We start from the raw sequence: 18215 nt of genomic DNA on the forward strand, positions 1-18215 counted from the left end.
ATTCAATAAACCTACATATGAACGTACTCGTAAGTACTTAAGTGTTATATTTATTTAATACTAGCTGTAACCCGCTAATATGTTCGCGCAGAATAAAAAAAAAACGTAATAAGTACCTTATGTTTTCAACCAGACTATGTTCTACATCTATGCTAAATTTCATCAAGATCCGTTGGGCCGTTCCGGAGATACCTTCAAACAAACATCCATCCATCCAACCATCCATCTAAACTTTCGCATTTATAATATTAATAAGATTATCGGGGAAATTACGGTTTATAATATTAGTAAGATTTTATTGTTTATACCCCAGCGACTCAGTATTTAATTATTAACACGCGTATGTATGTATGCTTGTATGTACATAAAAAAAATTAAATACTAAGATGACCTTCGAAAGTCTCCAGTTGAACTGATTTTAACAAGTGAGGTGTATTTGATTTTTTCGCGTAGTATTTAAGTGTAAAGTAAGTCGAGTTTCTAGAGTTTTTTATCGAAAATAAATATAACAAGTACAAAGTAAGAAGATATTTGTTTAAACTTTGAGTTTAGTTTAAAAAAACTTTCAAAAGTAAGTCGATGAAAAATTGTAATATTAATATTAGTTTCATTGTTTGCTATTTAAAGCAAATTTTAATATTAAAATGCGATCTCATTATAAAGTAATGAAAAACGTACAATTTTTTCAACATGAAAGCGCACGAATACTTTGACTCGCTCGTTAACTCAAATTACTCTGTGACGTCACTGAAATATGTCTTTTACCTTAACGAGATTTATGTTTTTAATTCAGAATGCAACTACGAGTATAACTAACAATTTTTTTTTTCTATTTAAATAAATAAATTATTAAATTACTGATAAGCACGAGTAGTTACATTTAGTATACTATCACAGTTATCGTTGGTTTCTGACACCAACATCCCTGTATAAAAAAACTTGAGAGGTGTCAAGGGACACCCGGATGGAACGAAGTTCCTTTCAATTAGTGAAGGAACCGATGTTTATTCTATGAATAAAAAACTTAAGTCTTCACAAGAAGTACATTTTATTTCTATGAATTTTCGTTATACATATATTGTCACGTCGTTGCCATGGTGAAGTAGCGCTCATTCGTCGTTAACATACTTACTATAGCAAAAAGTGTCGTGACAACTTTTCGTAAGAATTTTTTCCGTCTAGGCCCTTTCACAACGCGCGATAAGGAACTTCGTTCCAAATATCGTTATTCCTCTAATTACCATTAAGAAAACAGAGATAACAATATGAGTTATACAGGAATTTCGGTCTACGAACTATTATATTATAACTATTATAACTATTATAACTAACAGGAAGAATACAAATTGAATGTACCTCAATGTAAAATTGACCAATCTATATTAAGAGTAGACGTAATTTTATTAACCGTCTACTACGCAAAAAAAAGTGTAATAATAATCTATTCCAACCATATTCTCTCTCAATATATCTCTATTTTTTGCAAAGATAATGAATGGGCTGGCAATATTTCTTGTACAGGTGTTCCGCAGTCAAAATATTCAATAATAAATTACATTTCGATGACACACATTGTATAAAGTACCATTAGAGGCGGCCGATTCCTTTGTTTATCATTTCATATGCTCTGGTAAACTTGTTGGGTGTGACGTCATCACAGAGACATACGACAGATTACAACCAATCTCATCCCCGACATCTATATCTATCTATCTATATATATAAAAGAAAGTTGTGTTAGTTACACCACTTATAACCCAAGAACGGCTGAATCGATTTGACTGAAAATTGGTGGGCAGGTAGTTTAGGACCAGGAAACGGACATAGGATAATTTTACCCCGTTTTCTATTTTTTATTCTGCGCGGACGGAGTCGCGGGTAAAAGCTAGTCTATATATATAAAAGAAAGTCGTGTTAGTTACACTATTTATAACTCAAGAACGGCTGAATCGATTTGACTGAAAATTGGTGGGCAGATAGCTTAGAACCAGGAATAGGACATAGGATAATTTTTACCCCGTTTTCTATTATTTTTTTTTATTTCGCGCGGACGGAGTCGCGGGTAAAAGCTAGTCCTATATATTTGTTACAAAATAAATCAATTTTTTCGAGCCACATTACAGCATTATAAAATTGAATTGTTTATTTCCAATTTCATTCCGAAACAAGCTTTGTTATTGAATTGAATCATCTCCGGGATTATTGATAACAAGGTTACAGGGAACGTAATAAAAACCAGTATACGTAACCTTTTCTATCTTATAATATTTATTTTCCATGAATAAAAAAGTAGAACAGTTTTAAAATAAACAAGACCTAAGGAAGCAATTTTAAATCTTACTAATATTATAAATGCAAATGTTTGCATGGATGGATGGATTTTAGTTTGAAGGTATCTCCAGAACGGATCAACGGATCTCGATGAAATTTGACATAGATGTAGAACATAATCTGGAGGAACACATAGGATACCTATTTTTTTTTTAATTCCACGCGGACGGAGTAGCGGGAGACAGCTAGTTTTCTATAAAATGGCTTAATTCTAAACTCTAACTATAATAGTTAATAAAATTTTCCTATTTTAAAAATGTACTATTTTTTTTTTGGAGGCCAATGTATTCATTCGTTTTAAAATTGTCTTTTTTGCGACTAAAATTTAATATTTTAGTTTTTCGGTATATTATTTTTACACAATATCGGTAAATTTGTGTTTTCAATATTTAGGTTTAAGTAAAGTTGTAACTTAACAGATTTATTTTAGAATTTGAGGAGGATTTTAAGGTTATTTTCTTAAAAACGAAAGTGTAATTTGAACAGTATTCAATAAAAATTAAGTATTCTATTGTTTATTCCAAATTATAGTTGCGTGTGAGAAGTTCTAAAAAGTAATTAAAATCCGGTAAGAATTTTAATATAACATTAAGTTAACTAAGTAAAGATAGGAGAATAGAGCTGTTATAAGTTAATAAGTTACTTAACTTAAAGTAGGTCAAGCTGAGGTCTCGGCATACGCGTCTCGGTGCTACGGAGATTTATTAATGGACGGTAAAAAATAAGAGTAATATAAGTTTTCTGATGACCCCATACGCTTAAAAATCATCTTTAGGAATTATATTTAGGTAATAAATATTTATCTAAATTATCAAGGTTTAAATGTTTATTAAACTATTGCCTTGGAATACTACTGCGATAACATTTTTCAGACATATCTATGTTTTCTTTCAAGAGAGTAGTGTCAATTTGTCGACGGTTTTATTAGGCATCTAATACCCGCTAATACTAACCAAGAATTAACGTAACACTAGAGAAAAACATCATTGCGTTAATAATAAAAGAAAGTTACTAAAATGTATTTAAACAACACGCTGTATTTACACAATAGGATAGAGTCAAGTCAATCGTTCCAACAATACACCTAATCGAAATCCAGTGAAACCAACAAAGCAACAAAGGTGAGGCAATCCAAACACAATGCGACACTGCCTTATCGTTGTGACTGGCGGAGGTTTCAGCTTGGAATAATTAAGACGCGAGAGATGGTTTACTGAAGGCTGATTTATGCCCTTATAACTATTGCGTGTTCCGCTTTTTTTTTATTAAGGCTCTTTAACAATTATATGTTTTAAATGAGATGGGGCAAATCTTTTCCTATGTAACATGTTACAATAAACCAATAAATAAGTTTATATAACACCAGACCAAAGACAAAGATTTATTAACACCCGTTTGTTTACTTTTTCATTTTCTTTGAAAACCCGAGAGATATAACAAAAAAGTTTTTATATGATAATTTTTCTAATAAACAAATATATAACCATACAGAAGAATCAGAAAATACGTTGTTATTCTTTGACGTTAAGAGTAAACAATTAAAATTAAACTGCTAAACAATTAGTAAGACCGGCATAAACAGTGCAGCAAAGTCATTACGCATTTACCTGTGATGCAGTCTGTCATTAGCGAGCCTGTATAATGTATGAGGTAACATGAGAAACAGTTCCGCATTAACTGTTAGACTTGTAGCACGCAGCCGCAAAAGCGAAGCTAAATCATAGCGAAACGTACGATGAAAGATATAAAAATGCTCAAAAAATTTAACACAGATTTTAGTCCTATTTATATTCGTTATTTTTAATAAGATAAGGCAAACGGGGCCACCAAGGTGTTCAACGGCCATGGACATCTGCAATACCAAAGGAATCGCAGATGCATTGCCGGCCTTTGAGATGGTGAAACGCTAGCTTCTTGAAGGACCCTAAGTCGTAGCGGTTTGGAAATACCGCCGAGGACAGACCATTCCACAACGCGGCGGTACGCGGTAGAAAGCTACGCGAAAACCGCACGGTTGTGGATTTCCAGCCATCGAGATGGTGTGGATGAAACTTGGCGGTCGTCGTGTCGTCCGATGACAGAACTCGTCTGCAGGAATTGTTCCAAACAATTCTTCTGAGCACTCCCCGTGGTAGATACGGTAGAAAATGCAGAGGGAACTAACGTCCCTCCGCAACGCCAGAGTGTCGAACCGATCAGTAAGAACTCGGTCGTTGACGATTCGAATCGCTCTCCGTTGTATGCGGTCAAATGGAAGAAGCTGGTACTGGGGTGCTCCAGCCCAGAGATGCGAGCAGTATTCCATGTTATGTTCATATTGAAATAGTTCGCTTTAATTGTAGTATGCTAAAGATTTTAATGACAATATTTTTATCTGACTTTATGTTGTACACATAAATAAATAGGCTTACTTCTTTACCTATATTTTATACATTATTCTGGTAGTTATTTCAAAGCAGATTATACCAATTCTGGATAGACAAGATCGTTAAAATTTCGAAAGTAACGGGTTAAAAATGCGAAAACTAAAAATATTTTTCGTTTATTTTTTTACATTTTAAATTGCGAGGAAGTTGCAATCTCTTAAAAGCTTATTTAAACCACGAAAATAAACTCGCGGCGTATCGTTTAATTTTTTGAAAGCCGACCGAAGGCGAAATACGTTAAAAGCTTCGTTCAAAATACCAAAATAATCACCTGCGACTTTGTTCATGTACAACGTTATCAATAATTGAATTCACTATTATCATACTTGAAAAATAATAGTACTATTATTAACTATCCTAATATTATATTACAAACTTTTGTTTCATATTTACCACCTTGTCGTTCTTCCTCTATTGATAATGCTACATGCAAAATATCAGCACAATGAGTGTTGTTACTTTCCTGGATAGTTAATTCCTGGATAATTAGGATACTTTCAAACGCAATGTAAAATATTTAGTTACTCGTTTAATCTATACAAGGGGTTGTTTTTTTTTAATTTATGCTATAGCGGTAAATTTATTCATTTATATACGCATCAATATTGAACGCAGCTGCCAATTGTATGCAAATTAGCAACATGTTTCCTGTAGCAGTATTTATAGAAGCGTTAGCTCGTTTCGAGTTTAAAAACATTTCAGTCACGATTTCGCTTTTGTGTTAAAATCGCTATTCTGCACAAAATAATTGTTGTTGGATTTTCCTGGAAAGTTTTTATTTGGAACATGATATATTTAAATGAACAAATTATTGCAAGCATAAAAAGCAACCGAAACCAATCATTATCTCCCTGGACTTATCCCACTCACTTAAGGTCGACTCACAAAGTTTTATAAACCTTAAAGTTTTGGTTTAATATTTTACGGTCGGCCGCTTGTCTATTGCCAACCCTACTTAGGAAGGAATATAAAAAAACAATATTTTATTACAAAGTAAATAACTGTAATAATAGCCGCAACCAATAATCTTAATCTAATATTGCTTTTCTTTGAATATAAAGAATTATATCTATTGTTTTAAGGGCGATGAAAGCTTTAATCCCTTAAAAAATAATCTTCGGTTTGAATATTGGATTTGTATTAGTACCAAGATAACGATTTAATTTAGAACCACTTTATAATTATAATATTTATATTACGAATCAGTTCCCTTTCAATAAATTTCTTGAGTAGATCGAATTCATTGACAATTATGTTAATTGAAAACGTGCTCGAATACGTGGCAGACATCTTAAATGTAACATCAGTATACATAAATTAAAAATTAATTAGACATTTCAGATAACATCTTTTAGAATAAATTAATACAAATATTAATATTTAAGGATAATTAAATTCTATCCGACCTAAATCCAAATCTCGGCAGATATGAAATTTTGATTAACTAATTTACTGAGTTTCCTTTGAAAATTGCTTTACTTCTTTTTGTAACGATCATTTGAAAACTTATTAAGGCTGTGACTGTTTTCCGATCAATTTCTTTTTTTCATTTGTTTGTGTTTATTTTAACATTGAAATAAGATACGTTGTGATTATTGATGTTTTGTTACGCCTTGATATGTTCTTGCACTGTTTATCTAATGTATTTTTTTATTTGCCATTGTTATGTGTTATTAACTGTTTTTATAAAATAGTGTCAGTTTTTTAAATAAATAAATAAGTGTATATACTATGTTTTGTCCGCTACAAACTTATTAAGCTATTAAAGATCTTTTTTGGAAGAATAATCTCTCAAAAGAACTATTAAAAAGAAGTCCTAAACCACTATAACTTTATGTTTAATAATTCCTTTAATTAACGAATTATATATTATTTATACTTTACAAAGAAGCTTATAAAAACAATAGTAATGTAAAATATGTTGTATAAATATAGTGCACCACCAGCTGCGGAAACTCATGACTGAAGCAACCAATGGTCAGGGCTGCAGAGACAGGAACCTCACAATGCGGGTTTCTAAAATAACTGTCTTGTGTATCGGGCTCTTAATCCAAATGTATTACGTGAGTCTCTTAAGGTTTTGGTTGAAACTCTTTGTTATTAGTTAATTTAAAAGCAGTGTCTAAATTTAGTGAGGTTATAACCGTTTTTTTCCACAGCCGTTGTATCTGTAGAAAGTGTCTTATTATTCCTCTCGATCAATTTAAAAATATAGAAATATGTTTTACTATAGGTATTACAGCAGTGAAAACTCAGGACGAAGCATGTACGAAGTATGGTTGTAACATTTCGGTCCTTTAGCTAGAATTAAGAGTAATCTATGTTTTTGGTTGCGATACATAAAACAAAATAATTGAATTTAAAATAGAATTAAGGGAAATAAAATACTTTAAAATTTAATAATTATTCTTTTAACATATTCTTTTTTTTCTCCTAAATTTCGTTTAAGTTACAACAAACGTTACAATGTTAACATTTCCAACATAAATAGAGTATGGAAAGTACCCTCGAGGAAAGTGACCTCTGCACAATAGCGCCAACCCCGGGCAGCAGGCTTTGTTACTCTGTATTTATGTTGCCCTGGTACATGCTAGACATATTGTCAACTTTATTTATCAATCTTTCCTAACAACAGTAATTAAAAACAAAGTGTTTTCAATTAATTATACTGTAAAATAAATATTTTAATAAGAGTTAAATAAAACAATGTTTATACAAGATCTTTAAATGATTAAAATATAGTTATTACAGATTGAGTTGAAAAGTAAATAAATAATTGAGAATCCTAATTAGATTTTTAATAATTTAATACCGTTTGTATAAGAAATAAATTCATCTCAAACCTATTATCATTATTACTTAAAATTTCATGTTTATCAATCAATAACTTAAATCTAAATTCTTGTAAAAAAATTACTAAAATATCAAATTAAGTAAATATAATTTTGCAATAAAAAGGTGATTAAAAACAAGGCACATAAAAATTTGTTTTCCAACATAACGTTTGTGACTAAAAATAAAAAGTCATTTCGTTTTAAATTGAAATGCCGTCGCCAAAGCAAACTTTATAACTAACAGCTTTTCATGTCCATATTCTTTATGTGTATATCAAACATATCATTTTAAACTATTCACTGTATTTGATATGTATTAAAAAAAAAAATTTATTAATTAGGAAAACCGACCGCACCACCTTGTGGGATACGGAGCTAGATAGAGAATGAAAAGTAGTGTTGGCTAAGAAAAACATTATTATTATTTTTATTATATGTTGTGCATACAGAGGGGTTAATTTGACATAACGCATTCAAACCACGCAAATTATAATATTTTTTGATTAAAAATAACTATAGTTACTTCTATTCCGCACTAACTTTGTGTCAAATTTCACGTTCAGCCGTTCCCACAATATCCTTAAAACTTACGAAATTTCGCTCCACATATTAATATAATATACAGATAAATGCAGAGCAAAACTCTGAGTCACTAACGAAACCGTACATCATATTGTCATCGCTATTTCTTAAATATAGAATGTGAAAGATGACAAATTGTTTATATACATAGGTCGCAAATGGAAACACGCAGTCAGAGTAATTAATCTAATGTAACATACGAGTAACGACTGGTCATTAGATCGGTAGCCGCAACCTCAACTCACGAGATTAACAAATAACAAACACAAGACCCCTTGTAAACTTTAAATTTAATCATAAGGAAAAAGTTGTTGATAAATTAAAATCGAGTATTTATGTTAATTATAATTATATATAATGAAAAATAGTAACAATATTTATTTGTCTTTTAATCTACTACTTCTACTAATCTACTCTTTAATTGGGAATGCATTAAAAAAAACATAATTTTTATAAAAAAACAAAGACAATTTCTGATACTAACCTTTTATTTATTTTTCAAAATCTTCAAAAGCTCGTATTCTGTGAATTCCACATTAAATATGAAACTTTTTCCAAGCGTTTTCTGGATGTTAGAAAATAATTTTCGTAACTTTCCCGCCAGCTAGGTGTCTACGAGCGCGCTACGCCGTAGCCAGCGCTATACTGCCGACCTGTAGAGCCTCTACAGATAAGGAACAAGCGCAATGGTTACGGCACTTTAAGTCTTTGTTATATTAACTTCACCTGATTTTATTTCTTAAAAAATAAATAAAATGTTACTAAGTTAAGTAACCACACTTACTGCCGCACTCAAAGACGTTCAGTGATCTTCTTTGTGTGAATTAATTATTATAAATTAATTAAGTAAGCTAAAGTAAGAGAAATCTTCACTAAGGACCTTAATTAAGTAACAATAAAACAAGTCTGAGTGACAGTAAAATATTTTGTATATTGTTGTAATACAAATTTATTATATAAAATACACTCTTATCTCCAAATACGAACGCCATAAATTTAACTTAACAATATAAAGCTCTGATAGATCCCTAACCTTATTTCCTTCCTATTTAACCTACTCCCGCTTCCTAACGCCTTGAGGATATTTATTTGCTGTAAAACTTTTATGTGTTACAGAATACATAAAATTGTCTTCATTTCGTCACTAGTATGCTTCGCTTTTATATACAAGATATCTATATATATAAAGAAAGTCGTGTTAGTTACACTATTTATAACTCAAGAACGGCTGAATCGATTTGACTGAAAATTGGTGGGCAGGTAGCTTAGAACCAGGAAACGGACATAGGATAATTTTTACCCCGTTTTATATTTTTTATTCCGCGCGGACGGAGTCGCGGGTAAAAGCTAGTACAAAATAAAAACTTCGCTCTTAAATATGAAAATATGTAAAGAAATTATCATCGAACAGTTTTTAGTAAAAGTCTAGATTATGGTACTCTGTCGTCGCACTTGTTTTGTTACAAAAAATCCATCGTTCTAAATTTCTAAAAAAAAAAAAAAAACAATAATGTTCATATAATGTGTTACTGTTGTTTAAATTAATTCGAATCATATCTAACAAGCTCTAAGCTTTGGAATGGTCGGTAATAATTTGTTAAAATTTTTATTTTAAAAAGAAATCTCTAAACTCTTTGAACGTGAGCAACAATTTAATTTAACATCTCGACTGCCCTCCACCCTTTATATTACGGTCATAAAACCTGTAATACCCCTGTCCGTGGATGACGTATTGTTTAGACTGATAAAATTACTCGACAGGCATAGGCCAAACTAAATTGTACTTACTCAACAAGTACAAGCTCACTAACACCGTCTGTCAATGTCAAAAAGATGTTACAAGATTCTTGTGATATTTTAGCTGTCTTGACATGTTTTTTTGAAACGAAGTTCCTTATCGCGCGTTGTGAAAGGGGGCAAGACGGAAAAAATTCTTACGAAAAGTTATCACGACACTTTTTGCTATAGTAAGTATGTTAACGACGAATGAGCGCTACTTCACCATGGCAACGACGTGACAATATATAACGAAAATTCATAGAAATAAAATGTACTTCTTGTGAAGACTTAAGTTTTTTATGCATAGAATAAACATTGGTTCCTTCACTAATTAATTGAAAGGAACTTCGTTCCATCCGGGTGTCCCTTGACACCTCTCAAGTTTTTTTTATATCATTTTCTTAGTATATTTAGAGTACAGATAAGCTCGTTACATTATAAAAGAAACCTTACCGTAGAACTTTTCTGCAGTTGTATTAATTTTATTTATAATGCTGTCATCCCTTTCACTCTCTTTAAAAATACAGAGACGGCAATTATTATTAACACTAACACAATTCTTATACTTAGGGTATAATTTAATGTTAGTTCCCTGTTTTTTTAACAAGCTTTTACCCAAGATTTTGTCCGTGCGGAATTAAAAAAAATGTAGCCTATGTCACTCAGTGATAATGTAGATTTCTCATGCCAAAACAAGTTTTGAAATAGATTCAGTAGTTTTTGAGTTTATTACAAACATAATAAACATAAATACAAATCTTTCCTCTTCGTAATATGAGTATAGAAATAAACTGCGAGAAAAAAAGGTAAAAAAAAACAAATGTTTTTGATTATATTTATTTATAAAAAGTAGTGTAAATGTAAATATTTTTTACAATTGACTAATCTAAAAGGCATTTGTTATGTTATAAGTTATCACCATTAAGTAAACATAAGAAATAATATAAATAATATGAAAAATATCGTCATCCCTGTCATTATCTTTGACAAAACAGAGTTAACAATGTTTTAAATGAGGACTTTAATCTCAGAAACCCACTGTTAAAAAGTTAAATAGAAAGAAATAGTCAGTGTACTAAGAAATCAAAATTATTTCTTCATTATTCACTAGCCTTATTGACGTCATATATAAAAGTAACATTGCATTTTATAATCTAACTGGTCAGTGGGCCTAGCACGAATATTTGTGACAATCGTCATCGTATCGTGATCGACATTTGTATAAAACTCTGTACAGCAGCGCCCCTGTCGAGCGTAAAGTACACCACAAATCTCATACTAATTTTGACATAATTGAAGATGATACGAAGGCGATTGTCACAATTATTCGTGCTAAGCTCACTCCGTTTGTGGGATTATTGCCTAACGACATTACGATGGCTCCTATGTAAATGGTCAGAAATACATTTTTCATTTTCAAAATATAACAATGGATTTATTTTTCCGTATTCTTGATTTTAAAGATTGGCTGTATCGAAAATAAAATTTTAGGCAAATAGGCGTATGAGCACAAATTGGACATATAAAGTCCAATCGAACAATATTTAAATCTTCATATGTCGGGTATGTGTTATAGTGTTGAGGGTGCAGTGAAGGGGTGGAGTTACCGCTTCAGCAGTTGGACTCAGTACTTGGCGACTAATTGCCGTATTAGCAGCGCTCGACGGACGCGGGTTTTAAAATGAAGAGAAAGTACACATGAGAAAACTTCAATATAAATAAAATGGCAATTGCATTTGTTGGAAATTTTCATAAAGATTATAAAAAGCAGTTCCGGCTCTTTAAATTTGTTATCCTGTAAAAATTATTTTTTTAACCTGGGGCAGTTTACATATGAGCCATCGATTTTACACAATGTCTTAGAATTTTTGTATGCCGTCGGAAATTACAATTTAGTTTATCTTTCCAACGAGTTATTTATTCTTTAACAAGATATCCAAGATCTTTCATTTCCTTATCGAATTGAGCGTCTCTATATTTTTTAATCTTTTGAAACCATTGTCCTATTGACACATGATTCCTACATGTACCACCATATCTTATAGGCAAGCATTCAGGATCGATATGTTGGTGAAGAGACTTCAGGTCGTGACCGTGGAAGAAGATACGACCCCAAGCTTGTTGTGGTATGAAGCGCTTGAATATGTAAAAGAAAGAGTTCAGAAGCCAGTTGTAGTTGATGATGTGACACGAGTGCAAACGACCTGGAGTTGCCACCTGGAATAATAGAAAAATAAATATGAAGTGATAATCTAACAAAATTAAAGTTTAAGTTACAGTTAACAAATTAAATGCTTTTATTAAAAATGTACTTTAAAAAAACTAGATGGCGCTGATTTGTTTTTGGTAAACATCTTTTTAACAAATAGAACATTCGAACTAAACCCTCATCAGTAACCAGCTAGTCAATTCATTCTGTAAATATGACGGAATAAAATCATTTTAAATTATTGTCATCCATGTGTTATTTATAGGTTACATTAAAGTAACTAATTCATAGACATAATTTTGTTTTCATACTTACGCCCATCAAACACACCATTTGGTAGGCGATGGTTGGTGTGAGCGTGGCGATGTGTCGCAGCGTGATCCCCTCCAGGTCCACAAGCACGGTGCCCCCCAGTACCTGGATCTTGGGCTGGCGGATACCAATCTCCGTCATCGCCATCCCTGCACGTACTAAATCTTCCACTGGGAACTCACTTGGGTCCCACATACCTGGGAATTCGTGTAAGATAAAAAAATGCACACAAGATAAAAAACTTGTGAGCCGTTATGGGACGCCTGGCAGATGTGAAACATCGTGTGTGTACAAGTAATATGCATAAAATATTATAATTAAATAATAATGATAATGATAATGACAATAATGATAATATATATATATATATATATATATATATATATATATATATATATATAGTCAGTATAGCGTGGCGACCCGTCGCCACGGCAAGCGTCGCCACGCCAACAATTCGGTTTACAAGTGATCCTATAGATGTTTCACATCAATATGTATAACAAAATTACTTTATGCTCGCCTCGACGGGGGCACTGCTGTGCCAAAATACACAAACATCATTACACAAACATTGTCTTTGCAACGTAATAGTTGTACACAGATCATAAACATTTCAGAAGTAACGAATGAGGAATGCTTAAATAAATGCCGTTAATCATGACGTCATTCAATCAAATCGAAAATAGTATTCAGAATTCTGAATAAAATTTCAAGCGCGAGAACTACAGTTGCGAAAATTTAACCCTACGAACGTAGGGCGACAAAAATATCAAAGACTCATTTGAGTGTTCCCCTCCACGGAAATCTTTAGTAAAAGGCGAAAGATTTGTACGTTTTGAAGGGAAACCAGAGTGACGACGATAAGTTGTAGCTAGGGTATCCATCCCGCGATGAAACAAAATTATAGCGTTGCCTATCTTTCATACAGCGCCATCTATTAGCGACACTAATAAATTTAAAATATGATTAAAATTAAATTAAATGTTACTTACCGAATCTAAAAATAGACAAACGTCCAACGTCTGGTCTGTCCAGCATTGAACCTTCGTAGGCGTCTTTTACTTTGGTAAGGCCCCACAAATCTACATCCTTGTAAAGATGTGGATATTCTGCTCGGAAATTGCAATAACGCACCAACTGTAAAAAACATATTTAATATTTCTTACTGCCCTACTGAGAATCATTTAAACCACACATAAGCGGTACCCTTAGAATTTCCACACTAAATCTTTGTTAAGTAAGTGACAAAGAAGTTAAAGTGTCACTAAAGACCTTCCTTAGTGATCATTTAACTGTGACTCAATTACTCTTAGAACTTATAACGTAATTATGTAATGCAAGTCTTATTAATTTTTAAAAAAAAATAACGTTTTTGAATTAAAATCACTTACAAGTTTGTGTGCCCGTGGTACAATGAAATCTCTCGCTCGAAGAAAACGGAGTAAAAACGCGTCGTCGGTCCTATGTGGCTTGCACTCAGCGCGCTCTGGTGAAAAAAGTACGCATATGATTTGTTATAAGTGCATAAACAATATTATAGATGTCGCTATTCACAATTTGTCAAAATGTAAACGTAAGCATACTTTGTGAAACGAAGCAAAAAAATAACGTTTCTGTTTTGTTCATATTTTATTACATACACATTTAAAAAAATTAAACTTTGTATAAAATTACTGTGAGAACAAATCTGTATTCAAGTATAGTAACTGTTGGAAAAACTAAATGACAACAAAGGTCACTTACAAAGTGCACACCTGACATTCACATTCTTTTAAGTCTAACAATTGTAAATCATTTGCACTTATCAGTTTCAATTTTTTATACTCAGGTTCTTCAAAGATTATTACCACAGTTAGGAATTTTGATACCTAATAATTAAAGATGCTTCACACCTTAAGTTTTAACAAAACAGTGAATTGTACAGTTTTGCCTACACTAGTAAGTTTTAACTGTACGTTTCGACTGTTCAGTTAAAACTGAAAGTATATATCGGCGCTGGAAAGAAAGCGTCATAGGTCTCTGAACTCAAATAACTCTGTTAACCTCCTCAAAGGCTAATGGTACAAAAGAAGGCGCCACAGAATCCTCGCGCAGGGGGCTAGTACAGTTAACTGACTATTACACTCGATCACAGTGCTTAAAAATTCTTCTATACAGTCTGTTTAACTTATCTCTCTCTCTCTTACTTAAATTCAAATTCATATTTAAATTCGCATGTATTCCGTACTTTTTACAAGTACAGCATAACATACCATATATCAGTTCTCTTAGTTCCCTGATTGATGCGTCCCTGGTAACCGGATTCTCGTTACATTGTTCGAACGCCAAAGCGAGGCATTCGGGGTCTTCGTTTATATTCTTCAACTCCGCTTCGAACGCAATCTCAAGGAAACACTCGTACATTATGTCGCCCTGGTACTTGTAGTTCTATTGAAATGGAAGGAAAAATTCCATTGTTCAATCAATTAAAAAATAATCAAGCAAAAAACAAACTTTATTAATAACCAGTAATAATAATATTAATATTAATTAATTTAATATTAATCAACTGAAGTCGGACCATTTATAAAGAAAATGCTATATAAATTAAATATCCTTGAAACATGTTACGATCAAATCAAAATTTAATTTACAAGTTAACAAGATATATCCTTTTACAGATATGTTTAAATTACGAATCAAAGTAAAGGGCCCTCAAATGTCAATAAGATCTTGGCCTACATAGAACCTTATGTAAGAGTACACACGATTAAATCGGTATTGAATTTATATCATTTGGTTTATGTTGTTCCAGAACATAGCCATATTACTTAACTTTCTATACGCAGCCGACACAATTGCATCAGAGCAATTCAAACTGTTTTCAGATAGCACTCATTTCAAGGACATTACCATCTTGCCAATGAACCAAACTCCCTGTATACTATTGTCGTCTTTATAAGAATTCCCGTAAAACATATATTCCTTTGATAAATTTAAAGGCAACTATCACATTCGGAAATTGCAGGTTGCGCCAACCGCCGATTTTAATACGAGGTATTTTTTTATCTTAATTTCTTAGAACAACGCAACACGAGCTTTGCGTTTATGTTGCGAGTACAAAGCGTTCCGCTATGTAGTTCTACAATACAAATCATGCATGCCTCACGGACTCATGCCACATGGTTAAAACTACGTGATTTGAACAGGCTAGAGCGACAGAGCAAGAAGGCGTGCTTACATGGTGTTATAGTGCAAGACAGCTTAGTATTTTTAGAACAATTAGCTTAATTTTTAATCTCAATCAAAGACTGGCGCATGCTGTATACGTAAACTTGCTTTGTGTGCATTTGTTCGTGTGGCATATTGTTAACTCGAAGTCACAGCAGCGTTGCGACGACGCAATCGTAACGTGAATGTGGCATCTCTCTTAGAATACAAATTATATCAAAGTGTAGAAATAGAATTGCTTCATGTAAGCAGATGCAGCGTGTAATATTATATGTCCAAAATCATCAAAGTGTTTTAGAGTTGCGGTCTAGTATGACACAGCTTAGTGTCATCAAGATTGACCGACTACTGAAGATGTCTAAAAACTTTATTTCCACATAAAAATAATGATAAAAACTTTAATACATACGTGTGAAAAGTTAAAGAATAAGTTTCGAGAAAATGCAGTCTTTAATTTTTATTTACCAAGGTCATGCATCTTATTAACCATACTAAAAATGGCTGGGTAATATTTATTACAAACAACGTAAACGCTTTGGATGTTAACAGTATTGTTAATTTTTAAACAGCCTTGATAATGTAGCTAGTTATAAATCAATGCTACAAATCTTGGCTATACAAAAAAGTAGTCGATCTTTATAAAAAACATTTATGTACAAGTTTTTTTTTGATGTTAATAAATATTCCACATCAACGTCATGCGACCAAGGTATCTGTGGGCCTAGCACGAATTTTTATGACATTGTCAATTATATTAAAATTAATATGAGACTTTTGGTGTACTTTAGACCCGATATGGGGCGTTCCACAAACAATACATACGTTGTCGATGACGATACGAAGACGATTGTCTCAAATATTCGTGATAGGCAGTTATGTTGTTACGTCCTTTATGTACACCTTTATGTTTAAATATAATTTAAATACATATTAGAGTATACAAACTAGTCAAAATAGTAGAATTTTTGTGGTATTGAATACTTGTGGTATGTGGTATAAGTCATTATATGCTATTAGTATACTAAATTAACAAATACAATGTACGCTCCTAGTACTACTAATATGTCTACACATATGATTTGTTTATTTACTAGCGGTCACCCGCGATTTAGTATGTACAATTTTCCCGCTCGCATCATCTACCTTCCCGTCAAAATCTCAGAGATAATCGCAAACGCAGCCTTGCGGTCAGACAGACAGATATTTTTTTTATATAAGATAAATATATTTTTTTTAAATATACTGACCCTATCCATTTTTTGACTTTGAAAACTATGACGTCATAATATAGCTCATGTTAATGCACATTTTTATTTGAATCGCATTGCGATTACACGCATTTTGTGACGTCATATTCAAGGAGGTACACATGTTATACTTAGCTGATGCTAGTCATTGCGGTACTTAGGTAAGAAGACGAGTTTAAAATGTGCTATGTCCTTTTTGGAGCTTGTTCCAAATCACTAAAAACATTATCTACCATTAAATAAAACACAAGTTTTTTTTTACAATCACGATATTCAAGGTAATTTGAAAAGAAACTGGTTATAAACATTTAAGACCATGCAGATTATTTATGGTAACTTAATTGCAGCTTGAAACAAGTTTGCGCTTGATTCACGGCCATTATTAAAACATGTAAATAATACTAAAATATTAAAAAATATATCTTTGATACTTATTATAAGCTACATATTTCTATGTTTATAAAATTACTAGCTGTCGCCCGCGACTCCGTCCGCGCGGAATCAAAAAAAAACTTAATTAGTAACCTATGTGTTCTTCCACAGTATGTTCTATATCTATGCCGAATTTCATCGAGATCCGTTGAACCGTTTTGGAGATACCTTCAAACAAACATCCATCCATCCATCTAAACATTTATAATAGTAGTATGATAAATCAAACAATATGCAATACTTACGAACCAAAATTATCCTTGAGCAATCAATTAAAACACAAAAAATAACACAATGAAACACAATAAATTACTCCATTTTTGCTTACTTGTAATATTTAATTTTATTTGTTTTAAAATAAATTTAACCTATAAACTAAACAATCATCTCGCGAGACTGCGCGGCCAAGCGCGACTGACAATGAAATGAGTGTTTCGTCACTTGCAATAGTTCGTATTTCGAGTATTAAAAGATTCAAACATTATAATAGCTCGGGTATTGAACAGTGAAGAAAAGTAGTGAGCCGAACATTACCCAAACCGCACCCTGTCACTAGACGACTCGTATTTGAGTCGGTGGGGCTATGGGTGGTGGTGGATTGGATGAGGTAAGCCGAGCTCGGGCTTGGTTGCGGCATCTCTTCGCAGATGAGTGCCAGGTAGATCTATTAAGGATGGAGGAAAACATATACTATGCTCCGCCACAAATCCCTATAGCAAGTGCCTTTAGCAAATACGTTCAACCCATATTCGTCAAGTATATTATCGTAAATCGCGAGCCGTCATACAGTTTGAATATTGTAATGATTCTAGTCGTGACGGTACATTCTACGGTCACTAAAGGTCTCTTTTTT

General features: G+C 32.4%; 1 protein-coding gene and 1 non-coding gene across 3 annotated transcripts; both read right to left on the minus strand.

The window, feature by feature from the left end:
• Positions 1–11039: 11039 nt before the first annotated feature.
• Positions 11040–17771, minus strand: LOC106711446 (clavesin-2). Of its 2 annotated transcripts, none has more exons than XM_014503759.2 (6): positions 17612–17771; positions 14726–14900; positions 13865–13959; positions 13466–13610; positions 12477–12670; positions 11040–12169 (listed from the first exon to the last, which is right to left on the minus strand). In XM_014503759.2, the coding sequence occupies exons 2-6, from the start codon at positions 14874–14876 to the stop codon at positions 11870–11872; spliced, it is 885 nt and encodes a 294-aa protein (XP_014359245.2). In that variant the 5' UTR covers positions 14877–14900; positions 17612–17771; the 3' UTR covers positions 11040–11869. The 2 variants fall into 2 exon arrangements, with proteins under 2 accessions (XP_014359245.2, XP_014359244.2); XM_014503758.2 differs by having other exon boundaries at positions 11041–12169; positions 17608–17771.
• LOC123722167 lies at positions 13215–13328 on the minus strand. Its single transcript, XR_006756437.1, has one exon. It is a non-coding gene; the product is annotated as a U5 spliceosomal RNA (small nuclear RNA).
• Positions 17772–18215: the final 444 nt, after the last annotated feature.

The sequence above is a fragment of the Papilio machaon genome, chromosome 20, assembly GCF_912999745.1.
Source record: "Papilio machaon chromosome 20, ilPapMach1.1, whole genome shotgun sequence".
In the NCBI taxonomy this organism is placed as follows: Eukaryota; Metazoa; Arthropoda; class Insecta; order Lepidoptera; family Papilionidae; genus Papilio; species Papilio machaon.